This window comes from Anthonomus grandis, chromosome 11, assembly GCF_022605725.1.
Source record: "Anthonomus grandis grandis chromosome 11, icAntGran1.3, whole genome shotgun sequence".
Classification (NCBI taxonomy): Eukaryota; Metazoa; Arthropoda; class Insecta; order Coleoptera; family Curculionidae; genus Anthonomus; species Anthonomus grandis.
In genome coordinates, this window is record NC_065556.1 from 25,363,157 (window position 1) to 25,389,217 (window position 26,061).

The following is a 26,061-nucleotide window of genomic DNA, read 5'->3' on the forward strand; positions in this document are numbered from 1 at the left end:
AGGTTATATTTCTTATGTCAAATACGTGAACGCGGATAACATACGTACACGCACCAAATTGAGGTTATGCGAGTTGTTTTTTCAAAAAAAGCATTGAACATTTTCAAAAATTAATTTCTCTTAATAAAGTTTATGTAGGATTTAAAGCCCGATACAATGGGACGAAAAGCGAAGTTTGACGAAGGTGTTGTAGTGAAAAAAGGTCCGGGAAAAAAGGCCAAAAAGCAAAAAGATCCCCTTTTTCCAAAATCCTTAACAGGTATGCACCTTTTTTGGTGATTTTATAGGAAATTATTCTTTTTTTTTTAATATATCAGATGAATCAACTAATGCCGAAAAGCAACTCAGTTCGAGGCAAAAGAAGAGGGCAAAGAAACGAGAGGACAAAAAGGCACTGTTACTGGCAAAGCGAAAGGAAAAGCAAAAGAATAAAAACGGTGAAAAACCCATAGTTAAAAAGAAAAAAGTAGTCACTGCTCCTCTTAAACAGTATTTCTCTGAAGGTAAGTCCTATTTTAAATCAATTGTCAACTTTTTTATATCCAAAAAACAAACCAGTAGTTGCTTACATCAATCTCCTATATTTCCAATTTTCTTCTCTAATAATGAACTTAAACAAGATACTAAGCGTAAAAACCATCTTTATAAACAGTTCAAAAAAAGTAATGCAGATGAAGATGCCATCAAAAAATTTAAAAACTCGAGAACTTCAGTTAAACACAGGCAACTACCTAGCGGATTTAAGTTATGTCATGAAACCATAGAAAATATTGTTAATTCTGATCCCGACTTTAATGACTACTTTAATAAAAAGGTCGGCACTCCACAGGATTTACATCTCAATTCTGCCCAAATGTCAAACTTTTCTACATTACACAAATCACATGGTAATTTTGCTTTTCATATTATTACTCAAACCTAAGAAAACTGGTAGTAGTTCCCTTGGTAACAATTTTTAATCTTTGTATCAAAAAGAACACATCAATGGTTTAAAGCACAAATATTGTATGTCCACTTTTTGTCCATTTCGGGGTAAAGGTATAGTTTGAACCCAGTAGGGCGGATCTATAATCTGTACAAATATTACATGTCCAAAATGACGAGTAAGGTGGGGATCAACACTTCACTTATATTTTAAAAACACAGACTAATAAGTTCTGTCTAAGCACAAAAATAGTAAGTCCGGACATACAATATTTGTGTTTTTTTAGAACAATTAACAAGAGCTCGAATATTGTATATCCGGACATAACATAAATGTGCGCTGTAGTATTATTGACAACATTATTGCAACTTTTAGCATAAGTTTCCAAATTATTGACTTTGCTTTGAAAAAACGTGGTCCAGGTGGAGTTTATGTTGGTACTGATGGACGAAAAGGAAAAATTCCTGCCAATATTACATCCGAAAAAGCAACAAATCATGTTAAAAAACATATAGACAGCTTTCCTCGTATGGAAAGTCACTACAGTCGGCGCGATACGAAAAAATTGTATTTGGCAGCTGATTTGAATTTATCTGTTATGTATCGTTTGTATGTTGAAATTTATTGTACAAGTGAATCAATCCCTCCTGTTTCTATTAATGTTTAAAGAATAATATTTAATAGTTATGATCCACAACTGTCGTTCCATGTTCCCAAAAAGGACCAATGTTCCACATGCAATGTGTATTATAGCGCTACAGACAAAACCAATTTGGAAGAAAGCTGGCAACTTCACAAAAAGAAGGAGAAAGAAGCAATGGAGATGCAGATAAAAAAAGATCATTAGAAGACTCAATCTACCAAGCAATTTCTTTTGATTAAAAAGCTATTTTGTTAGTCCCTTTTTCCGCTGATTCTCAAATCTATTACAAGCGTAAGCTCTCTGTTTTTAATTTCACCCTATTTGATTCTTTTGATCACGGTGGTCACTGTTTCCTTTGGGATGAAACTCATGGCTCTAAAGGAGCTTCAGAAATCGGTAAGTGCCTATTAAAGTATTTGTACAACTTACCTCAGACTGTGTCACATGTTTCTAGTTTTTCTGATACATGCGGAGGGCAAAATCGGAATCAATTTGTTACTGCAGCGATCTTGTTTGCTGTCAATAAAATTGAACACTTACAAATTGTAGATCTAAAGTTCATGGAATCCGGCCATTCCTATCTAGAGGCAGATTCAATACGCGCCACTATTGAACGAGCACGTAAACATCGCAAAATTTTCACAACTGAAGAATGGGGGTCGTTAGTAGAAATGGCAAGAAAAAAACCATGTCCGTATCCGGTCTATAAAGTTGCTTTTCCAGATTTTTATGACTTACAGGAACTGGCGTCACTTGTAATGCAAAATACCAAAGTAAATACTTCTAAGGAACAAATAAAATGGCTTCACATTAAATGGCTAAGATTTGATAAATCTAAACCAGTCATCATTCAATATATTGGCTGATAATGAATTCTTAGAATTTGATGTTTTGCAAGGAAGACAAAAAAAAACTGTATCATGGGAAACTGTGGACTTAGCACAAAAATATAAACAAAGATTGCCAATTTCAGAAACCAAAAAAAAAGACTTACTTTATTTGCTTGGTAAGCAAATTATTCCCATGGCATACAAAAGTTATTTTGAAAGATTACCGAGTTCAAAGAAAGCCATAAAACAAATCCTAACGTCGACGATGAAGAGGATTAAAATGCCGATAATACGATAAGCTTTATTCTACCTTTAATTTGTCACCGAATGTGTTTTTCTCAATAAAATCTTGAAATTGTAATAATAAATAAATTGTTTTTTTTTATTAAGCCTATTTGTAGTATGTCCACTCGAGGAAATTTAATATATTGTATGTCCAGCATATTTCGAATTATAACTATTTTTATTAAAAATGATGATAGCAATTTGTAATATCATAATATATTGATACTCACTTAAAAAATACCAAATATTGTGTTATTTTATCACGAAATTTACTTGAATGCGAAAGAAAATCTATTTTTCGTATTTCTGCAAAATTTATAAATTTGCACATACAATATTTGTGCTTTAAACTCATCAATTGAAAAAATCAATTACTACTCCAATCTTTAAATTAAGTAATAAAAACTCATTGGATAACTATAGACCAATAAATCTGCTCAATTCAGTTGCTAAAATATTTGAAAATATACTTTATACTTGAAAATAAAACGTACACATAAAATCGATTATAGAATCACTAATAAAACTTACAAACTTCTGGGTTTTATAATAAGAAACACCAAATATAGTTCATTGGTTTACAGGCCCCATGCATGCATTTGCTTTACATTAATATGATAGAAAAGGTACAAAAATGATTCTTTGATGATTTCTTTGCTATTTGGAAAACACAGTAATATGTATCCGTCTATAATGTCATGTTGGAGTATGTTGCTAGAGTATTGTATTGTTTATAACAAAAAATACAAGCAAATTAAGTTTATCACAATTTCAATCTAAGAAATCCAAAGTTCTTCTTGTGATAACCTCTAGATGTTCTCCTATAAATAAAATGTTTCAAGACTGGAACAATGTGATTTAGATTTATTCGAAAGTTGTATCAGAAATATAAAAAACTCTATTCTGTTCATGTATTATATGTTAGTTTTAATATATTGTATTTGGCTTTTTCTTAATATTTATGTTTAGGTTATCTCACTTCACTTGTATTGATCCAGTAAGCACTCCTACATTTAATTACTGTTCTGCTGCTTGTATGAGTTTTTAAAAGGTAAATGAAATAAAATAATAATTTCATAGAATCTGAATCTGATGATGATGATGATGATGATGATGATGATGAACAACCAGAATCTATGGAAGCAGAATCGGAAGAGGAAGTTGTCATCAAACCAAGCACCAAAGGTTTCTCTGATGACAATAAATCATGGTTAAAGGTGAAAAATAAAAAATCACAAAGTATTAAGCAGGAGGAGATGGAAGAAGATGTAAGATAATTGTCAATTTTTCCCTTAGTATCTTTCATAATAGATAAATTGCTTTTGCAGGAAAATACTGATGAGGAAATTGAAGAAGAAGAGGAAGATGATGGTAGCTTAAAAGTTGGAACATTTGATGATTTATCTGATGAAGCTGAAAGTGAACAATCCGAACAAGGTATATATTCTTATATTTATAATAAAAGTTATGCCTGCAATTAATCATATCTTTTTTAGACTCTGAAGATGATGATGATGATTTACTCCCAATTGAAAAGCAAAACTTAAAACTCAAAAAGAAAAAGGCCAAGGAAGACCAAGAGGCCGAGGAGGAGCTCCAACTAAACATAGCCAACCAAGAAACCTTTAAATTCCCCACCCAAGACGGAGAAGAAGTCAAGTCTTTACAAGATGTCCAACAAAGAATCAGGGAATTAATCACTGTCCTATCTGACTTCAGTAAGAATAGAGACCAGGAGCATTCGAGAAGTGAATATTTGGACCTTTTAAGAACTGACTTGTGCACCTATTACAGCTACAACGAGTTCCTAATGGAAAAGTTCATGCAACTATTTCCACTGTCCGAACTACTCGAGTTCTTGGAAGCCAGCGAAGTTCAAAGGCCTTTAACGATTAGAACCAATAGTTTGAAAACGAGAAGAAGGGATTTAGCTCAAGCGTTAATCAACAGGGGAGTTAACTTAGATCCTGTGGGAAAATGGAGCAAGGTAAACAAATTTAATTTGTCAATAATCTTATATTTAACCATTATTTTAAGGTTGGATTGGTAGTATATTCCTCGCAAGTACCAATGGGAGCAACCCCGGAATATTTGGCCGGTCATTACATTATACAGGGGGCGTCGAGTTTTTTGCCGGTAATGTCCCTGGCCCCTCAAGAAAACGAGAAAATCCTGGACATGTCCGCTGCCCCGGGCGGCAAAGCATCGCACATCTCGGCCCTTATGAAAAACACCGGAGTCCTGTTCGCTAACGATTTAAATAAGGATCGTATTAAAGCAGTGGTAGGGAATTTTCATCGGTTAGGAGTGGTTAATAGTGTTATCACTTGTATGGATGGAAGGAAATTCCCCAGTCTCATGAAGGTTTTCTTTGATAGGGTTTTACTTGATGCACCCTGTACAGGTAAGTTATGTTAATTTGTTTTTTTATGTTATTATTATTATGGGTGTATTTGGGATAGAATGGAACTACTGAATGTGTTTGCTATATTACAAAATGTATCCTAGAAAATTTTTGTTTTGTATTATGGTAAAGATGTATTAAAGATTCCTTGGTTGGGTTGGGTTTAAGTGTCTTTAAAGGCATGGAAAACACTAAATAATCCTTTAAATCTCTGGATGTATGGAAATTACGTTAAGAGGATGAACAATTACTCCCAAAACCTTGTGATAAAAAAATAAAAAGTGGCTCCAAAAGCATGGAGCAAAATGTCCTTTTTACTTGAGAAAAATGGTTAAAAAAAAGTGAACAATTAGTTTGAATTCCCGAAAAATGATTTCGAAGTTCTGGAAGACGTCAAACGCCTGGAAAATATAATGGAAGGTGATCAATACTCCAAAGTATTTTTGAACACAAAAACCACGCAGATCTGTGGGCTTGAAATTAAGTTATAACCCAAGTTACCTGGAAATATCTTTTCTCTTAAACATGATTTCGAAAAACTTAGTTAAAAATACTTTTAATGCATGGATTTTTATTATTTTTTTTCAATGAAAGCTGAGGAACACTCCAAGGTACCTTTCAACACAAAAATTTTGGAGATCGGAGTACTAGTAGTGAAAATATGACCCAAGTAACCTGAAATTGTCTATTAGATAAAATTTAGATAAAAAAGGTTTGGATGCATGGATTTTTGTACATCTTTTAATGGAAGGTAAAGAACACTCCACGGTACCTTTTAACACAAAAACCTTGCATATTTGAGCACTAGAAGTGAAGTTATGACCCAATATTAGTTTGAATTCCTGAAAAATGATTTCGAAGTTCTGGAAGACGTCAAACGCCTGGAAAATATAGAGAATGTCTCTTGAAAGACGTCGAAAATTATTTAATATTCCTGGAAAACATTAATTGGAAATTCGATACATTGCAGAAACGTCCTAGAATTTTTTTGTTTTGCATTATAGTAAAGCGATCTTAAAGATTTTTAAATTCAAGTTACCTAAAATTATCATTCGCCTCGGACCTGATTTCCAAAAACTTGGATAAAAGATGCATGGATTTTTGTAAATTTTTCAATGGAAGGTGATCAATACTCCAAAGTACCTTTTAACACAAAAACCACGCAGATCTGTGGGCTAGAAATGAAGTTATGACCCAAGTTACCTGGAAGTATCTTTTCTCTTGTACATGTTTTCCAAAAACTTGGATAAAAATGCTTTTAATGCATGGATTTTTGTAATTTTTTTGAATGGAAGCTGAGGAGCACTCCAGGGTACCTTTCAACACAAAAATTATGAAGATCGGATTACTAGAAGTGAAATTATGACCCAAGTAACTTGAAATTGTCTATTGTCTTGAACCTGATTTCTAAAAATTTAGATAAAAAAGGTTTTGATGCATGGATTTTTGTACATCTTTTAATGGAACGTAAAGAACACTCCACGGTACCTTTTAACACAAAAACTTTGCATATTTGAGCACTAAAAATGAAGTTATGAACCAAGTTACCTGGAAGTGTCTTTTCTCTTCTACATGATTTCCAATAAGTTTGATAAAAATGCTTTTAATGCATGGATTTTTGTACTTTTTTCAATGGAAGGTGAAAAACACTAAAAGGTACCTTCTAACACAAAAACCATGCAGATCTGAGCACGAGAACCTGAATAGATGTATGCAATGTAGTATGCAAGGATTATAGTACTAAAAAGCCTTAATTTTAGGCTGCTGACATAATCCACACCTTAAATATATATTAAAAAAATGTATACATAGTAATTTAAAATTTCTATAAACGTAAATTGCTATTTTTAAGGATTTAACAAAAAATTTATCCAAGATTTAGATGGACCGGTAGTGCAGACCTTTTGGCATCTTTTTACTGATTTTTTGCGTTGGGTTGTGTTTAAGTGACTTTAAAGGCCTGGAAAACATTAAATAATCCTTAAATCTCTGGTTATAGGGAAACTACGTTAAAAGGATGAAAAATTACTCCCAAAATCTTGTGACAAAAATTGTCTGTAAAATCATGAAGTAGAGTGACCTTTTTTTTTGAGGAAAATGTTTGAAACAAAGTAAAAAGTTACTTTAAATGCCTGAAAAATGATTTCCAATTCCAAAATTGCTCTGGAAGAGCCTGGAAAAATTGAAAAAACATTTTCAATCCCTGCAAGATCTAAAATTACCCTAAATGCCTAAAAGCCAAAAAAAATTACTCAAAAATCCTGTAATAGATAAGAAATTGTTTTTAATACACATAGAAAATAAATGCCTAGAATAAAATAATAGAATTCTCTTTTAAAGCCTGAAGCAAAAATGACTTAATTTAAAACCTAAGTCAAATGCCTGTTTCGACCCTTGACAGCTTTTTTAAAGAACTGAAATAGCCAGAAGCATTTTTGTCATTCTGCCATTGAATTCGGCACTCGAGCGAAGTGGTCAGCATTCGTTTCTTAGAAAATTGTTAAAAATTACTTTTATTAAGTATTCAAATAATTTTTTTACAAGATATTTAACTTCCTGAGGAAAATATCTTCATTTTGGTTTTCTTACCGGCAGTTGAGGTTTTTTTTTAATTTCTTCAACTGCCTGGAAGAGATTTTTAAATCTTACTTTCGTATTGGATTTCATTAGATTGCTCTATTGTTCTTTTATTTGGTGTTGATCATACCGAAGAATATCAAAGGGGGCATTTCGAAAATTAATGAATAATTGCTTTTACAAATCCCAGGAATCGTTCTAACTCTTAACCTCTCGTCGTTAATAGACTTCTTTAAAATACAATAAATAAAACTAACATTTTTCTTTGAAATTTCTCGTAATGGAACTCTATTAATACTATAACTGCTAGTACCATCATGTAACCCAAGTACAACCCTTTTTACAAGTCTGAGACTAATCTATTATTTACTAATTGTGCAGGAATCATGTTATTTAATATTACAAATATGTGTCCTTAAATTACAGAGAATTTAACTTTGAATAATAAGTATATAACTTAATATGTATATTCTTCATTCCAATCTTAGTCAGGAACACATTGTCTAAATATGGTAAGAATATTGGGTTTCTGTCCAAACCCAATAACACATTTTCCAATTGTTTTGATAATTAAAATTACATAAAATGCCTGGAAGACCAAGAGAATTACATACTTAATTAATTAAAAAAAAATCCTCTGACTTAGATCTTTATTTCATTACTATTTAAAGAGAATTACTCCAGAAGTCTGGAAAATTTAAAAAATTAACTTTATTATACAGAGACATTGTCTGAAACAAAAATGAGTTTTAATGCCTGGAAGAATCTTAAAATCTCTTCAAATGAGTTTGAACAAAATTGAAAATTAGCTCAAATGCTTGAAAAAATGCAAAAATTATTTAAGATTTTTGGAAATTACAAAATTACGTCAAATGCTTGAAAGGTATAGAAAATGTCGAAAAAACTACTTCGTTTACCTTAAAAACATAAAAAATTATCTCAATTGCTTGGAATAAACGTGGAAATTAGTTTCAAAGTCTAAATCAATAGAAACGACATGAAAAACTATTCTAAACTAAATTATTTCAAAGTAAAATTCATTTCTGCTTATACCATTTTAGTTATTTATTGCTGCTTTTTTAGGTACTGGAGTGGTAGCAAAAGATCAAAGCGTTAAAACTAGCAAAGACGAAATCGACATTCAGAGGTGCTATAATTTGCAACGACAACTTTTGTTGGCCGCCATAGATTCCGTTAATGCCAAATCATCTACCGGAGGTAATAATTTATCCTTGTGTTAATCGCATTCTCTATTATATAATTTTTTTTAAAGGTTATATCGTGTATTCCACTTGCTCTGTTTTACCTGAAGAGAACGAATGGGTGGTGGATTTCGCTCTAAAAAAACGGAATGTTAAACTGGTCGATACTGGATTGGGCTTCGGTACCAAGGGTTTTATTAAATATAGGAACCTTAGGTAAACATTGAGGGTCATTGCTTGCTTTTGCTATAAAAAGATAATGTTACAGGTTTCATCCTACTTTACATTTAACGAGGCGGTTTTATCCGCACGAGCACAACATGGACGGTTTCTTTGTGGCGAAATTTAAGAAATTTTCGAATGTTATTCCCACTGGTGATAATAGTAAGGTCACAGAAGAAGAAAATGAAGAGGAACAGATGGATAATAATGGTAATAAGATGCCATTAGTGTTATTATTTGTTTATTTATTGATTTTGTTTTAGGTCTAAAGGTTAATGAGAGTTCTTCGGAGGAAGATGATGAATTAAAAGAACCAGTTAATAAAAAAACGAACAAAAAACAAAACGGTAACGTTAAGAGTCCGAAAAAATTGAATAAAAGCTTAAAGAAAAAGGAGGATTTGCAAAAAGTTAACTGGGAAGACGTGCCCAAAGAAGTGGGAGTTAAGTTGAACAAGAAGCGACAAAAAAGCGAACACAAAAAGAAGGAAATCGGAAAAATCAAAAACAAAGATTTACAATTTAAGGGAAAATCGAGGCAAACGTTTAAGGTCAAGCAAAAAGGTGGAAGTAAAAATAAATTTCGGTAAAAATTTATCAATTTGTGTTTTTAACTAAGATTAATTATTTTGTTTGTATTGAAAATAAAACGATTTTAAATGCAAGTCTTTATAATTTGCCTTTTTATTTATTTAAACTTTATTAATCGAAAATTATTTATAAATGGGTATAAGCTTAGAAGATGTGATCGTAAACAAGAAAGAGACGGTAGAAAGAGTGAAAAAAGACTGTCCTGACCCAGACACCGCATATCCTTCAATGGACGTCCAGTATTGGACTAAACTAAGTCAAATTGCCTATAGGTTTTTTAGATTTGTAACAAAAATATACTCATCTTAACTGACCTGAAAAAACTAGGATAATCTGTTGCAACACGTCCTTTATGCAGATAATCATTACATCCACACAATCACCATATATTTTACTATTAACAACAATACTCACAAGTTCAACGGATTTTACCACCGGATTAAAATTATTCTAACAAAGATACGAAAATGGCCATTTCAAAGTAAAAGATTTCTAATCATTATTTGCATTACAACAACTCTTTATATTAGAAAAGGCAGTTTTCCGGAACAATTTTCTCTGCATTTGACGTCTTCCAGAAATTGGAAATCATTTTTCAGGCATTTAAAGTAACTTTTAAACATTTTCCTCAAAAAAAAGGTCACTCTATTTCATGATTTTACAGACAATTTTTGTCACAAGATTTTGGGAGTAATTTATCATCCTTTTAACGTAGTTTCCCTATAACCAGAGATTTAAGGATTATTTAATGTTTTCCAGGCTTTTAAAGTCACTTAAACACAACCCAACCAAAAAAATCAGTAGAAAGATGCCAAAAGGTCTGCACTACCGGTGCATCTAAATCTTGGATAAATTGTTTATTAAATCCTTAAAAATAGCAATTTACGTTTATACAAATTTTAAATGACTATGTATAAATTTTTTTTTAATATATATGTAAGGTGTAATAAATTGCATACATCTATTCAGATTCTCGGGCTCAGATCTACATGGTTTTTGTGTTAAAATGTACCTTTTACTGTTTTCACCATCCATTGAAAAAAGTACAAAATTCCACGCATTAAAAGCATTTTTATCCAAGTTTTTGGAAATCATGTAGAAGAGAAAAGACACTTCCAGGTAACTTGGGTCATAACTTCACTTCTAGTGCTCAAATATGCAAGATTTTTGTGTTAAAAGGTACCGTGGAGTGTTCTTTACCTTCCATTAAAAGATGTACAAAAATCCATGCATCAAAATCTTTTTTATCTAAATTTTTGGAAATCAGGTTCAAGACAATATACAATTCCAGGTTACTTGGGTCATAATTACACTTCTAGTATTTCGATCTCCATAATTTTTGTGTTGAAAGGTACCTTGGAGTGTTCCTCAGCTTTCATTGAAGAAAATCCATGCATTAAAAGTATTTTTAACTATTTATAAATCATGTTTAAGAGAAAAGATACTTCCAGGTAACTTGAGTCGTAACTTCATTTCTAGTCCACAGATCTGCGTGGTTTTTGTGTTAAAAGGTACTTTGGAGTATTGATCACCTTCCATCGAAAGATTTACAAAAATCCATGCATCTTTTATCCAAGTTTTTGGATTTGAATCAGGTCCAAGGCGAATGATAATTTTAGGTAACTTGAATATAAAAATCTTTAAAATCGCTTTAACAAAATTAATTCACAATTCTGCTCCATTCAACTACACTAATATTTAATAAGTTTTTTTCTATGTGCAATAAACCAGAATTACCAAATAAGTGATGTAGGGATAACAACAGAGGTGGTAATTCTTGGCTCTTCACTATTGATGAAAATAAATAATTCATTACTATATTCATAGTAACAGTATTTAGAATCTACTTTTTCACTCCATATTAACCTTCCAAATCGATAAATATTTGCGGTTTTATATCCATGATTAAAGTTCTAAATTACATCTAGTTAAAATTAAAACCATGTAGAACTTGGCTAAGCACAATTAGATACAAAACATTTAAAAGACAATTTACAGATTAAAATTTGATAGAGTACAATAACACTTTTTAAATTTAAAAAGAAAAAACAAATGGATATAAGTATAAACATATGCTTAAAATACAATTGCTGGGTTTTCCATTAGGTGGGTATATATATATATATATATATTCAAAATCTTGTGTCAAAAAACTCTCCCATGGTATATAAAGACTCCTCCAATAAAAAAGTTTTTAATTTAGCTCTAAGCTGCATGACAGAGACAGCACGTCTAATATTCTCAGGAAGATTAAATATTTTCCTTCCCTCATATATAAATGAGTGAGTACTTTGCGGTGTCGGTAAGGGAACAGTAAATTCTTGTCTGGTTAAAAGGTTAGCTCTGTTATTATTTATTTTCTCATTGCTGTATTTATAGACAAGACTAGCTGTCTCAAGTAATTGTATACCGAAGCGAGAGTCAAAATTCGGAGTGTTTTAAAATGCGGTCTACAGGACTTTCTCTGGTGACCATTTGCCATAAAACAAATGACCATTTTTAATAAATATTGGCTAGCTGAACCCCAAAAAGCGATGCCATACCTGAGATTCAAAAAGAGAAAAATAGATTGTCCTAGTCATTTCAACTCCAACCTAACACACCTAACTGCAAAACATCCCGATGAAAGTGTTTTGCTTAATTTAAAAATATGGTCCTTAAAGTTAAGTTTGTAAATCCGGGTCTGTTCTTTTTAGAGCTAGTAAATGCCATATATTTGATCTTTTTTATGATGATAGTTAATGACATGTTGTCAAACCATTCCTTTATTTTACGTAATTCATGTTCTGCTTTTATCTTTACTTCCCTCCAGGAGGTGGCTTCATAATATATAATAGTGTCATCGGCAAAGGACGAGATGTGTATTGTATTGAGAACATATGTATTGAGAACATTAACGGCCCAAGAACTAACTGTACCTTGTGGCAAACCATCATCAAGATTTTCTTTGTTATTTGCTTATACACTTACTTAAGACGGTAAGGTCACAAATTTTTCAATAAATAATTACTTCCAATCATTTAACCCATTAAGGAAAAATTTATTTAAATAAACTATTCAGAAAAAACCTCTTCAAAACGATATTCATTTAAAATGAAAATCACTTCACACACGTTCTCCTAAAACGAAAATAACAACTTTTCTCCAGCTCAAACTCCAATTCCTCCATATCGGTGTCTTTCACTATCTCCCTTACAGATTTCGCGTACTCCTCTAACCCGGATTTCCGATGGTTCACCACAAAAAGCTGATGTTCAACGAGTAACAGTGCAGCCTCACTTTTGGCCACCTTATTAATAACCTTACTGCTATAATACTTCAAACAATTGCTAGCAAAGTAAATTATATCAAACATATTCTCATATTTGTCACTATAGTCCATTTGGCTTAAGCTTGCTATGGATAGAAAGGTAATGGCCACATTCTTTACTGAAAAGCAGCTCTCAAGCCTTCTGGATGATTTTGCCGAGGGTTTAATATCCACTAAAATCTTCTCTTGTCTTATAACAGCGTAGCCCAACTCCATCTCGTTTTTCTTTGTATGCTGATACTCTTCTTGATGCTCCATCTCATAGAAAACTTGCTTAAGGTTTCTCTCAGTTACATCAGTCGCCCTAAAAGTTTTTACAATAAGTAACCAATTGCTTAATTACATCTGGGTTTTATACCTATAAGCATTTTTCCCATTGGTGCTCTTCAAAAACTCTGGATCTTCACACTGCAATCCAAAAGTTACAAAAGGTCCAATCTCCATGTCCCCCAAGTATCCGTAGTGGGCGAAGCTGGTTCCGTTTGGTATAACCGCACACACCAAACTTCTATTCGGTCTGGAAACTTCCGATTCTAGCCAAGTGAATGCCACTCCAGTTCGCCGGAAAGATTTGTATTCTTGGTTGCACACCTGTTTGCCGCCGATGGGATGCATTCGCATGTGTAAATCCCAGTCGAAAGCGCCCTCTTTTGAGTCGTACCTTAATATTTCAACTGGTAATGGGCATAATTAGAACCTCTACTTTTTTACCTTATCCCAAGGGATTTCCTTAACCGTTTATCCCAGATTTCCATGATGTTAAACTCGCCTCTGCCGCACCAGAACTTGACGATGTTCTCCAAATAGTCTCTTTCTTTGTACTTAAGGTCCATATGGAGAAAATTTATTTTTTCTTGTAAGTAGTCGTAGTTGGTGATCATTTCGACCATATCCTCTGAGGCAGCAGTTAAATATTTGGATGTGTAAGGGCGAAGCAAAGTGTTGCCGTAAAGTTCCATGAAAATTCGGGTTTTTTGCTCTAGGCCCAGGGCACTTTGAGGCTGCAGGGCTGTCAGGAGTAGTAGAAGCTGTTTTGCTACGGTTTCCATGCATGGTTCTATCAAGTAGAAGTTTAATTTTACCTTTAAAAAAAATTTTGTTAGAAGGGTTTATTTATTAGTGAGGAGTAGGGTCTTATATCTTTGAAACTGTGAGAAGTAGATGTTTGAAAATTGAAACGCAGTTTCTTCTATTAGAACGAGCGTTTTTCCAAAAATATTAAAAAAGATGAAATTTAATTCTAAAGATACAAGAAGACGTTTTAATTAAAATTTTCCAAGGATAAAATGTTCGTTTCTCAGGAGCTACAAAAGATAGAGATTTGAAAATTGTAAAGTAGTTACTTCTAACAAAATATTTGTATTATACTTCTAATAGCACCTATTTGAGCATTTTTTCCAAAAATTTTTAGAAAAAGAGAAAATCACTTTGAAAAGTGAAAGAACAAATTTTAATTGAATTTTTTTCGGAGGACTAAATGTCCGTATCTCCGAAACAGTAAAAGGTAGATGTTTGTACAAAATTTTGAAATTATTAGCTTTTTAGATTTTAAGAGAGTCATTTTAGCTTTTTTTGGATAAATTTCGGAATATCCTTTCCTGGGACTCAAAGTATTGAAATTTTAAGCCAGGGGTGACTGTAAGAAAGAAAATAATTTCTCACTTATAAATCGGTGAATAACGCGAGTTTTAATAGTCCAAATTTTGAAGTTATTGACTTTACAGATTCCCAGAGGACTATTTTAGCTTTATCTGAAAAAAATTTGGAAATTGCTTTACTAGGACACAAGATATTGGAATTTTAGGAGTACCTCTAAGAAAAAAAAAATCCCACTTATATATCAGCAAATATCGTGAGTTTCAGTAGTCAAATATTGGAAATTTGTGACTTTTCAGATTCTCAAGAGACTATTTTAACTTTATCTGGAAAATGTTTGGAAATATCTTAATTGGGAATCAAGATATTGGAATTTTATTCCAGGGGTGCCTGTAAGAAAGAAAATAATTTCCCACTTAAAGATCAGTGAATATAGTGATTTTTGGTAGTTAAAATTTTGAAATTATTGGCTTTCCAGATTGTCAGGAGACTGTTTTAGATTTATCTGCAAAAATTTTGGAAATCCCTCTATTCAGACTCAAGATATTGGAATTTGCCTGTAAGAATAAAAATAATTTCCCACTTATAGATCAGTGAATATAGTGATTTTTGGTAGTCAAAATTTTGAAATTATTAATTTTGCTGATTCTCAGGAGACTATTTGGGATTTATCTGGAAAAATTTTGTAAACCCCTTTGTTGGGACTGAAAATATTGAAATTTTTTTCTAGGGGTGCCTGTAAGAAAGAAAATAATTTCTCACTTATAAATCAGTGAATTGCATGAGTTAAAGTAGTCAAAACTTTAAAATGAATGACTGTTCGGATTTGCAGGGGACTATTTCAGCTTTACCTGCAAAAATATTGGAAATCCCTCTATTGGGACTCAAGATATTGGAATTTTAATCCAGGGGTGCCTGTAAGAAAGAAAATAATTTCCCACTTATAAATTAGTGAATATCGTGAGTTTTAGAAGTCAAACTTTTAAAATTATTGGCATTCCAGATTGTCAGGAGACTGTTTTAGATTTATCTGGAAAAATTTTGGAAATCCCGTAATTGGGACTCAAGATATTGGAATTTTATTCCAGGTGTGCCTGTAAGAAAGTAAATAATTTCTCACTTATAAAGCAGTAACTATCGTGAGTTCTAGTAGTCAAGATTTTAAAACAGTTGAGTTTTCAGATTCTAAGAAGACAATTTAAGCTTTTTCTGGAAAAATTTTGGAAATCCATCTGCTGGAACTCAGGATATTGAAATTTTTTTCCAGGAGTGTTCCAATCTTAAGAGAAACTTTAAATAAAATGTTTTCTAGGAACAAAATGTTTGTATCTGTGAAACTGTGAGAGGTAGACATTTGAAAATTGGAACGCAGGTTCTTCTCATAAAATCATTGGACACCTATTTGACCGTTTTTGCCAAAAATGTTTTAAAAAAAAAGGAATTTTCGTTGAAAGGTGAAAAAAAAGAATTTTAAATTAAAAGTTATGTTTGTATCTATGAAACTATGAGAGTGCAGACATTTAAAAACTGGAACGCAGTTTGTCTTAAAAAGAGGTAAAAGTTTTAGTACTTCCTAAGAACATTCTCGGAATAATTTCAACTTACCAGCTTATGTTTATACCTTCTAGCAATCGTCTTAAGTACATGTCGTCCATCGGCCCCCCCGACAATCAATACGTTCACCTCCGACGGCAAATCCCGCTCGCATCGTTCGTATTCTTCTAGTAAATCTAATGCGGGTGTAATTCCCCAAAACATCTCTTTGTTGCCTTTTAAAAAAAAATGTCTACTTTGACGTTTTTAGCGTCAGAAACTTGATTTATTAAATGTCAGGATAAATCCCGTGGGGGGTGATTTTGATATCGATTAAATAACGCCGTTGTACGTATATTCGAGCCTTTTTAAACGGGCTTGAAGTTTCACTCTGTCTCGCTCGTTTATGATTAAATGTCTTGGAAAAATTGAGTAAGGGCTTAAGTTTAAGGCTGGAATGAATAAATGGGAAAATCCTCGTGATGTCATCGTTATCGGCGGTGGTTAGGTAAAAGGAACCCTTATTAGGGTTTTAGCGAAGGTTTTAAGGGTTAAATATATAAAGGATTTTGGGGGAAGTAGGGTCACAGAGCCACGGAAATCATTTTTCACGGTTGATTTTTTTATTTTAAGAACATTTTGAGTCCAATGATATGATTGAAAAAATTGAAAAAAGATTGACATCTTATCTTTACGATAGAGTTTTCTTTACTTAAGAAATTGGGAAAATCATAACGGGAACTCTCAGGTAATAGGGAAAATGGACAGGAGGAAAAATATCGATCTAAGGAATAGGAAAAAAATGCGATTTTTCTATTTAAAAAATTTCACACAATACATTTTAGTTAATTCTAAAATAGCCTTCAAAGAATTCTAAAAAATCAATAACTTAAAACTAAAAAATGTTGAGCATTAAGAATTTACTATCATGATATTTACTAATTAATTATAAGTGAGAAATTATTTTTGTTCTTCCAGGCACCCCTGGAATAAAAGTCCAATATCTTGAGTCCCAGGCAAGGGATTTCCAAAATTTTTCCAGAAAGGCTAAAAAGGTTCTTCTTAGAATATGCAAGATTTTAAAATTTTTACTACTAAAACTCACTATATTCATAAAAGTTTAATTTTTTTTTACAGGAACTCCTGGAATAAAATTCCGTTATCTTGAATTCCAATAAAGGAATTTCCAAATTCCATTGCTCAAATTAATTAAAAGGTATCGACATTAGCGATTTTTTTATCGATTTCTCTTTACTATAAACAATGGGAACAATAGCAATGAAAAATTGGAAAGTAGAAAGTAGGAAATTTAGTGCTTTTTTTACGTCAAATAATACGAAAATTAGTAATGAAAAGTCGTAAAAATGTCGATATTTAAGCGCTAAAAACTTGCAAAATGTCAATTTATGTTTACATTATGTTTCGATTTTTTTTTATTATTTAAATAATCAAATATTTTCACGTAAAAAAGCCAAATGTCAATTTATGTTTACCTTAAAATGCAGGAAAACTGTCGTTTTCTTTAGATCAAATCATAGGAAAACTGGCAATGAAAAAAGTAGGAAATATATCGATATTTTTGAAATGAAAAAATCGCAAAATGTCAATTTATGTTCACGTTATGTTGCATTTTTTTAACGTAAAAATATCAATATTTATCCTTTTTTCCATGGCCATTTTTTTTAATTTTTAAATTTATATTTTAAGAATATTTCAAAATGTGAATTTATGTTCACGTTTTGCTGTGATTTTTAGAACGTAAATATATTGATATTTTACTACTTGTTGAACCATTTCTACGTATTTTATCACTGCCAAATTTCTTTTTAATTAAAAATCGATATTTTTACGTTAAAAAATGCAAAATGTCAATTTATATTCACCCTAGATTAAATAATAGGAAAAATAGCAATGAAAAGTAGGAAAAATATTGATATTTTTAAAATGAAAAAGTCGCAAAGTGTCAATTTATGTTCACGATATGTTGCAATTTGCAACTACTTTCCTATTATTTAAATATCGATATTTTCACGTTAAAAAATTTTCAAAAAGTCGATTTATGTTTGGGATATATTGCGATTTTTCAACATAAAAACTTCGATATTTTTTTACTTTCCGTTGCTTATTTTTCCAATATTTAATGAATGGAAAATATCGATGTTCACTTTTGTTGCGACTTTTTGAACGTAAAAATATCGATAACTTTTCGTACTTTCCACTGCCATTTTTCGGATTATTTAAATATCGATATTTTGCTACTTGTTGAACCATTGCTAGGAATTTTATCACTTCCAATTTTATTTTTAATTACAAATCGATATTTCTACGTTAAAAGATGCAAAATGTCAGTTTATGTTCACCCTATAATATAGAAAAACTCTCTTTTTTTTAGATCAAATAATAGGAAAAATAGCAATGAAAACTAGAAAAAATATCGATATTTTTACAATGAAAAAGTCGCAAAGTGTCAATTTATGTTCACGATATGTGGCAATTTGCAATAACTTCCCTATTATTTAAATATCGATATTTTTAAATGAAAAAATTTTCAAAAAGTCGATTTATGTTTGGGATATATTGCGATTTTTCAACATAAAATTTTGGATATTTTTTTACTATCCATTGCTCTTATTTTTTTAATATTTATTGAATGAAAAATGTCGATTTATGTTAAAGGAAAATGATCGTTTTTTTTACGTCAAATAATATAAAAAGTAGCAATGAAAAATAGGAAAAAAATCGATATATTAACGTTAAAAAAATCTCAAAATGTCGATTTATGTTTAGAATATGTTGCGTTTTTTTAAATGTAAAAATTTCAATATTTTTTGCACCTTTCGCTGCCAGTTTTTGCAATATTTATTGAATAAAAAATATCGATTTATTTTCATGTTAGAAAGTGGAAAAATTATCGTTTATTTACGTCCAATAATACAAAATTAACAATAAAAATAGAACAAAAATCGATGTTTTTACGTTAAAAAAAATCGAAAATGTCGATTTATGGTCACTTTTGTTGCGACTTTTCGAACGTAAAAACATCGATAACTTTTCGTACTTTTTTCGTTCTTTGTAAAGGAAAAAAAAGCAATGAAAACTAGAAAAAATATCGATATTTTTACAATGAAAAACTCGCGAAATGTGTCAATTTATGTTCACAATATGTTGCAATTTGCAACTACTTTCCTATTATTTAAATATCGATATTTTCACGTTAAAAAAAATTCAAAATGTCGATTTGTGTTTAGAATATATTGCGTTTTTTTTTAATGTAAAAATTTTAATATTTTTTGTACCTTTCGCTGCCAGTTTTTGCAATATTTAATAAATAAAGAATATCGATTTATGTTCAAGTTAGAAAGTGGGAAAATGATCGTTTATTTACGTCCAATAATACAAAAATAGCAATAAAAATAGGAAAAAATCGATATTTTAACGTTAAAAAAATCTGAAAATGTCCATTTATGGTCACTTTTGTTGCGACTTTTTGAACCTAAGAATATCCATACCTGTTCGTATTTTCCACTGCCACTTTTCGGATTTATTAAATATCGATATTCTTACGTTAAAAAAGCCACAAAATATGGATCGATGTTTACGTTTTGTTGCAATTTTTTTAATGTAGAAATTTCAATATTATTTCCACTTTTCAGTGCCAAATTTTCTATTATTTAGAAATCGATATTTTTATGATAAAATGTGTCAAATTATGTTTACCTTAAAAATTTATCGTATTTTTCGGACGTCAAATAATAGGAAAAGTATCAATGGACATTAGGAAACTTATCTATATTTTATGACATGGAAAATTTTCCAAAATGTCGACTTATTTTCACTTTAAAAAATAGGAAAATAATCGATTTTTTTTAATTTAAATAATAGAAAAAATTGGTCAAATTGGAAAGTAGAAAAAATCGATATTTTTACGTTAAAGGAATCTATTGGCTTGACGTCATGTTGCAATTTTTTTAACTTAAAAATATATATTTTGTACCTACTTTGGATTACTAATTTCCCTATTATTTAAAAATCGATATTTTTAAACTAAAAAAAAACCGAAAATGCTGATTATCGCAAAATATCAATTTATACTCCTTAGAAAGCTTTTCCATATTTTAGTTGCTTTGACACATACACTTCTCCAGGTGATGTATAATAATGTAATTTAAATAAAATCTTAACAGTTTTGTTTTAAGTTTTATTAATTAATATCCGGGAAGCTTTCATCTCTCATTCTCAGCATAGAATTAAGTTTCTGATATGGCAAAGGATAAACCGGTGGTAAAGTAAGTCTTCACTTAATATTTAAACTTCCCGCACACCAATGGAACTACTTTTTTAAATTATTGAGTGCATAAATTCACTACACATCTTCAGTCTTATATCCTGATAAATTATATATTCCATATCGGTTTAAACTTGAATTAATCCAGACGAAGGCACCCGAAGAAAGAACTTTTTAATAATCGTCAGCACTATTCCAGGAGTTTACGGTGTTATGGATGGTGTGAGTCTTGCGCATTCGGTTCTTTATCCCGTTTGGAGCGTCAGACTTTTGGAAACGTGACAGTTTTCCAGTTGTTGCTTTCCAGTTGGACGGGCGCGACTTTTTTTTACCGATCATGGAAATTTTGATACGCGACGCGATATTTTATTCGTGAATTTGTTCGCTCGTTTTTGTTTTGTTTGTTTGTTTTTTTGGGGAACTATGGAATGGATTACGTCGATTGATAAAAGGTAGTTTGTTTATTAAGAAAGTTACATTCATAAAAAGTTTTCATAAAAAATATGTCTGAAGTTAAATGGAAATTTAAAAAAAAAATTGTGTGGGTGTTCCATATATAATAAAAGAATCCAACAGGATTATTTAGGAATCCAAATGATAAATTATTGTTTTTTTTTTCAGACGTTCCCTTTGTCTTAGCGCTTTTTATTTCTTTATTAGGGCCTTTGGAGTTTCACAGATATATATGAAAAACATCATTTAATCGCTCATATATAATATGTTCGTGTTTATTTGACTGAAAATAGGAAACATATTGAGGTTTATCACTATTTTAGTCAGTAATTGTATCAATATTTTTTAAATTATTATTTGCCTTCTAACCCTTTTGTTATTTTCCTTCTGTCATTAAAAAGGAAGGCAACAGGGTTCAATTTGTGAAAATGTGGTTATTTTTATCATTCAAGTAGAATAAAAATCATCACGTTTTTCACTTTAAATAATAGAAAAATGAAAAATCGAAACTCCTACTTTACCATGTCAATTTAAACAAAAAGGAGGGAAAATAGCAGACAAAACATCAATTGTTTACCTTTGCAAAATAAGGAAAGTATTAATTATTAATTTCAGAAATAAAGAAAATGGCGATTGGTTTATTGAAATAATAGAAAAAAAAATATGGATCTAAAAGTAGGAGGGTTTTTATGGCTTTTAAATTTGGAAAGTAAGGAAAATTGCGGTATTTTATTAAAACAAGAAGGATTAATAGTAATTTTTTGTTTCTGTTTAGAAAATATAAAACTATTGATTTTTACTGGAAAATATACAAAGAAATAACGACTTTTTAATAAAAAAAAAATAAAAAATAGTCATTGATTCGCTGGAAGTATATAAAATATCGATATTTTTTCACTTTTGAAGGCGGAGAAATCATGAGGAAAAGTTTAGGGGAAACTTGAGGAAAAAATAAAAAGAATGGAGAATAAGAAAAATATCAAATTTTTACTTAAAAAGACTAAAAAAAATTGCGATGTTCTTACTAAATATACTCGCAAAATATCGATAAATTTTCACTTGAGAAAGTAGGAAAATTATCGATTTTTTTACCTTTAAAAAACTGATAAGTTTAAAAAATACAAGTACTGATCTTTTACGTTAAAGAATTTGCAAAAAGTTGATTTATTTTTTTAGAAATTAAGAAAATAGTTTTTTTTTTTAAATGTAATAAAATATGCAAACGTCGTTTGTTTTCCATTATTTTAAATGTAAACAAACAACGATTTGTTTACTTTAAAATATAGGAAAAATTATGAGTTTTCTTTAAAAAAAATGGTGAAATGTCCATTTATTTTTTTTCTTAGAAAGGCAAACATCGACTTAGTTCACTTTAAATAATATAAAAGAATTGCGGAATTTTGACATAAGAAAAGAGAAAAATATAGTTTGATCTTTTTATGAAAAAAGAAAGAAATCGATAAAAAATTTCTTAAAATAAATAATCGATTTTTCATTAAAAAAAACAGAAGAATAATTTTGAGTTTTTAAAAAATGTGGACAATATCGATCTTTTTCAATTGACAAGGATGAAAAATATCGACTTTTTTCTTTTAAAAAAACTACCAATATTTTTCTTATCTTACAAGGATGAGGAATATCGATTCTTTTTCATTTAAAAGATATAAGTATTGATTTTTTTGCTTTAGAAAAGGGTAGAAATATCGAGTTTTTTCATTCAGAGAGAAAAAGAAATCTTTTTTTTTACTTTAAAAAAGTCAAAAATGATCAACGATTTTGTTTTCATTTAAAATAGATGAAAAGAAACAATTATTTACCACTTTAAAATAGGAGAACTATCGATTTTTTTACTATAAAAAATGCAAAAAATTGATTTCTTTGTCATTTAAAAAGGAGGATAAATATCGATCTTTTTCCTTTATAAAAGTCGAAACTATCGGTTCTTTTTTTATTTCACAAGGATGGGGAATATCGATTCTTTTTCATCTAAAAAAGGGAAGAAATATCAATTTTTTTCATTTAAAAAGAAAAAGATTTTTTTTTTACTTTAAAAAAAGTTAAAAATCGATTTTGTTTGTTTGCTTAAAATAGAGGAAAAAAATGATTTTTTGCTTTAAAAATAATACAATTTTTTTAAAATTTATAGTGAGGAGAACTATCGATTTTTTTACTTTAAAATAAATCAAAAAATCGATTTCTTTGTCACTTAAAAAGAAGGAGAAATTTTGATTTTTTTCCATTTAAAGGGAAGAAGAAATTTTGCTTTAAACATACACAAAATGACAATTTTCTTTTTATTTTAAAACATTCACAAAATATCAATTTGTTTTATTTCAGTCCTCGCAGTTATTCATTTTGTATTATTATTTTATTTATCGATAATTTTTTACCTGAATAACTCGTTCATTTTTTGGTCTAGGATTGGAAATTTCCGTTGCTTGTAATTTAATTTTGCAACATAAGTTTTAATTGCTTGTCACGTATTAAAATAATCCTGTAAATCATTAAAATTTACCAACAAAATATTAAGTTTTAGATAGAGATGTAAATTAAATATGTTAAATAATTTCTTGATTTAAGGTCCATATATATATTTTTTTCTTGATATATACTTAATAACAATAGCTTAATGTTTTTATTACTTCAATTTCTTATCATTGCAGTCCTATCATCATAATAAAAACTTTCATTCACAACAATTCCTCCGTATATTTATTATCTTTATTTTCCATTCCCATATAAGTACCACTTTTTTTTCGTTTAACTAGCAATAACTTAAAATTGAATTTAATGGTCCTCTTCTATTATAACATTATTTCTTGAGCGATTCAGTTCCTCTTAAGCAAGTTCTCGTCGCACATTTTTCTTGAACTCTATAACAGTCCATCACAGCTACAACTACTAATACAATTAGTAATGTCTCGGTCAAAGAGTTTATAGCTATAGCATCAACAGATACGAATTGTGCAAAGTAGAAAAATGTTTGTATTAGTTACATTAATTGTATACATATATCCAAAGACCCAAAAAACCAAAATATAGAACTCAAAAAACCGTAATACTAAGCCAAATCTGTGGGATCAGAAATAAAACCCCTAGTCCTTAGGGTGCAACATTTGAATCCGCCCCTTATTACTATCTGTCTACTATAAGCGGATAAGACGAAGTGAAATTGGGGAAAACGCCATCACGCCGGGAAATAATGCCCTTAAGATTCAAACGCATCCGCTTTATAATATATTACTCGTAAAGCCCCCTGGGGCGTTTATTTATGATGACTTTTTTCATTTTGGATATTTATTTATAGCGCCCTCGAGAGGACGTGAAAAAATATCGTTTTGCACCCTTTGTTTTTAAAGGTTCAGTTACTTATAAAAATAGAACCTCGATTGATTATATAGAGCGAGTAGGACGGCGAATTTGTAAATAAAAACCCTTTGAGCCCCTAAAAATATGAGAAAAAAATGTTTTACGACTAAAGTTTCGTGTTACTTTATTTTATGGGCCAATAAACGTGGAAAATATAGGGAATTTCGTGCAGGTCTTATTATATCGTTCCGGCGGCAGACTTTTTACGACATGTTTAGGTCGAACTGGGTTTGTGGCGGCTTTTATAGGTTTTAAGGTGGTATTATAAAAAACCAATTTTATGTATATATTTTGTATAGTTATAAAGACAATGTTTCAGCAGGTATTTGCAGGATCTTCAAGGTTTAAAACAGTGATTACAAGTTGTGGTTTTTTTGCGGTCTTTCTGGTTTTTTCTTATGTGAAAATAAAGTGTGTGATGTCAAAACTAATAATTTTGCAATTTTTCGAAAATCTTATTTGAGTGATGTACAGTATTGGGTTCTTTATTGTTTTTTTTACTTATTGATTATCTTATCGAATATACTAAAATTGAACTATTTGTAAACGACACGATGATCTATATAATTGGTAACAAATTAACTGTCATGCAAGAGGCTATAAATAATGATCTAAAAGTTATATGTGATGTTTTAATAATTTACGTCCAAATCTACGTTCACTTTATTTGATAAAAAACAACATTTATTGAATGTTGATCTTAATGGCATTAATTAATGATAAAGGGGGAAAACTGTAAATCAGGATAACATTAAGTATTGGGGGGTAATGTTTGACCCTAATCTAAGCTACGACTGTAAAAGTCACGCTAATTATACTATGAGAAAACACTTGGAAAAAATTGGTTTTATATGTTGAATAGGTTGATACGTATACAAAACTTATGTTGTGTAATAAAATAGCCGCACCCTACTTGGAATTCTGTTCAATTTTGTTACAAAATTCAAGAGTTTCAAGATTCAAAACAAAGCTATGAGAGGTATTCTAAACCGTGAACATAAAATTATTGTTCAATTTAAATTCAATATCAATTTAATTAGATCACCTTTTAAGTTTTAATTAAACATCACAGATCGATTAGAGAAGGGAATTTTGATTGTCAATAGACTAGAGATTCTACATTAATTAAATTAAATTATCCCTAAAAAATTTAATTATTTCTGGCCTTTTGAAGAAGTGAACTTTTAATCAATTTTCATTTAATGTCAGCAGGAATGCACTTAAAATTAGTTTAAATAAATCTTCTTTAATATATTAAAAATTTTAAATAAATTGAAAAATTAAATGGTCGATAGGGTTTTAATTGAACAGCTTAATTAAGAAGTAATTTTTTTTTCAATAAACATTCAAAATATGGAAAAAAAAAGAAAAATCTTTAAAAAAAATTCAATTGAATTATGCTTAAAAGTCTAAATTAAATCTGGCTTCTTGAAAAAGTCTTTGGGTTTAATTTTCGATGCACTAAAAATTAATTGAATTAAATTGCCGATAGGGTTTTAATAATTGAACATTACAGCTTAATTAAGAAGTGAATTTTTTAATTCGGAAGAATAATTTAATTCGTCCAGGCAGTTGAAACTGCGCTCTTTCAATCGCATGGACTCCACAATCTCAAATTCGTGACGTATGTTTTTTTCAACTGCCTGGAAGAAATAAATTATGATCTAAGCACAGGGACACATACTATGAAGGAAAACATAAAAAGAAAAGGAGGAAGAATGATTAAATTCGTTCAGGCAGTTGAACACTGCGTTTTTCTAATCCCATAGAACTCCACAATCTCAAATACCTGAGGTGTGTTTATTTTCAACTGCCGGGAAGAAACAATTTATGGTCT

General features: G+C 30.2%; 3 protein-coding genes across 3 annotated transcripts in view; 2 read left to right on the forward strand and 1 right to left on the reverse strand.

Annotated features, from left to right (window-relative positions):
- The first annotated feature begins 23 nt into the window (after nt 1-23).
- LOC126742060 (uncharacterized) lies at nt 24-9,752 on the forward strand. The gene is made up of 10 exons (XM_050448590.1): nt 24-259; nt 318-503; nt 3,764-3,951; nt 4,012-4,120; nt 4,180-4,670; nt 4,721-5,087; nt 8,748-8,882; nt 8,938-9,082; nt 9,135-9,298; nt 9,352-9,752. The coding sequence occupies exons 1-10, from the start codon at nt 157-159 to the stop codon at nt 9,675-9,677; spliced, it is 2,214 nt and encodes a 737-aa protein (XP_050304547.1). The 5' UTR covers nt 24-156; the 3' UTR covers nt 9,678-9,752.
- Nucleotides 9,753-12,697: 2,945 nt separating this feature from the next.
- LOC126742506 (dynein axonemal assembly factor 3 homolog) lies at nt 12,698-16,390 on the reverse strand. Its single transcript, XM_050449158.1, has 4 exons — nt 16,190-16,390; nt 13,700-14,070; nt 13,347-13,649; nt 12,698-13,292 (listed from the first exon to the last, which is right to left on the reverse strand). Exons 1-4 carry the CDS (start codon nt 16,340-16,342, stop codon nt 12,779-12,781), a joined length of 1,341 nt encoding a protein of 446 aa, XP_050305115.1. The 5' UTR covers nt 16,343-16,390; the 3' UTR covers nt 12,698-12,778.
- Nucleotides 16,391-20,704: 4,314 nt separating this feature from the next.
- The window catches only part of LOC126742504 (rap guanine nucleotide exchange factor 4), a 97,649-nt gene continuing 92,292 nt past the window's right edge, over nt 20,705-26,061 (forward strand). Inside the window, exon 1 of the mRNA XM_050449154.1 lies at nt 20,705-20,854. Within this exon, the coding sequence (XP_050305111.1) occupies nt 20,826-20,854 (29 nt within the window). The 5' untranslated portion in view covers nt 20,705-20,825. The remainder of the gene's footprint in view (nt 20,855-26,061) is intronic.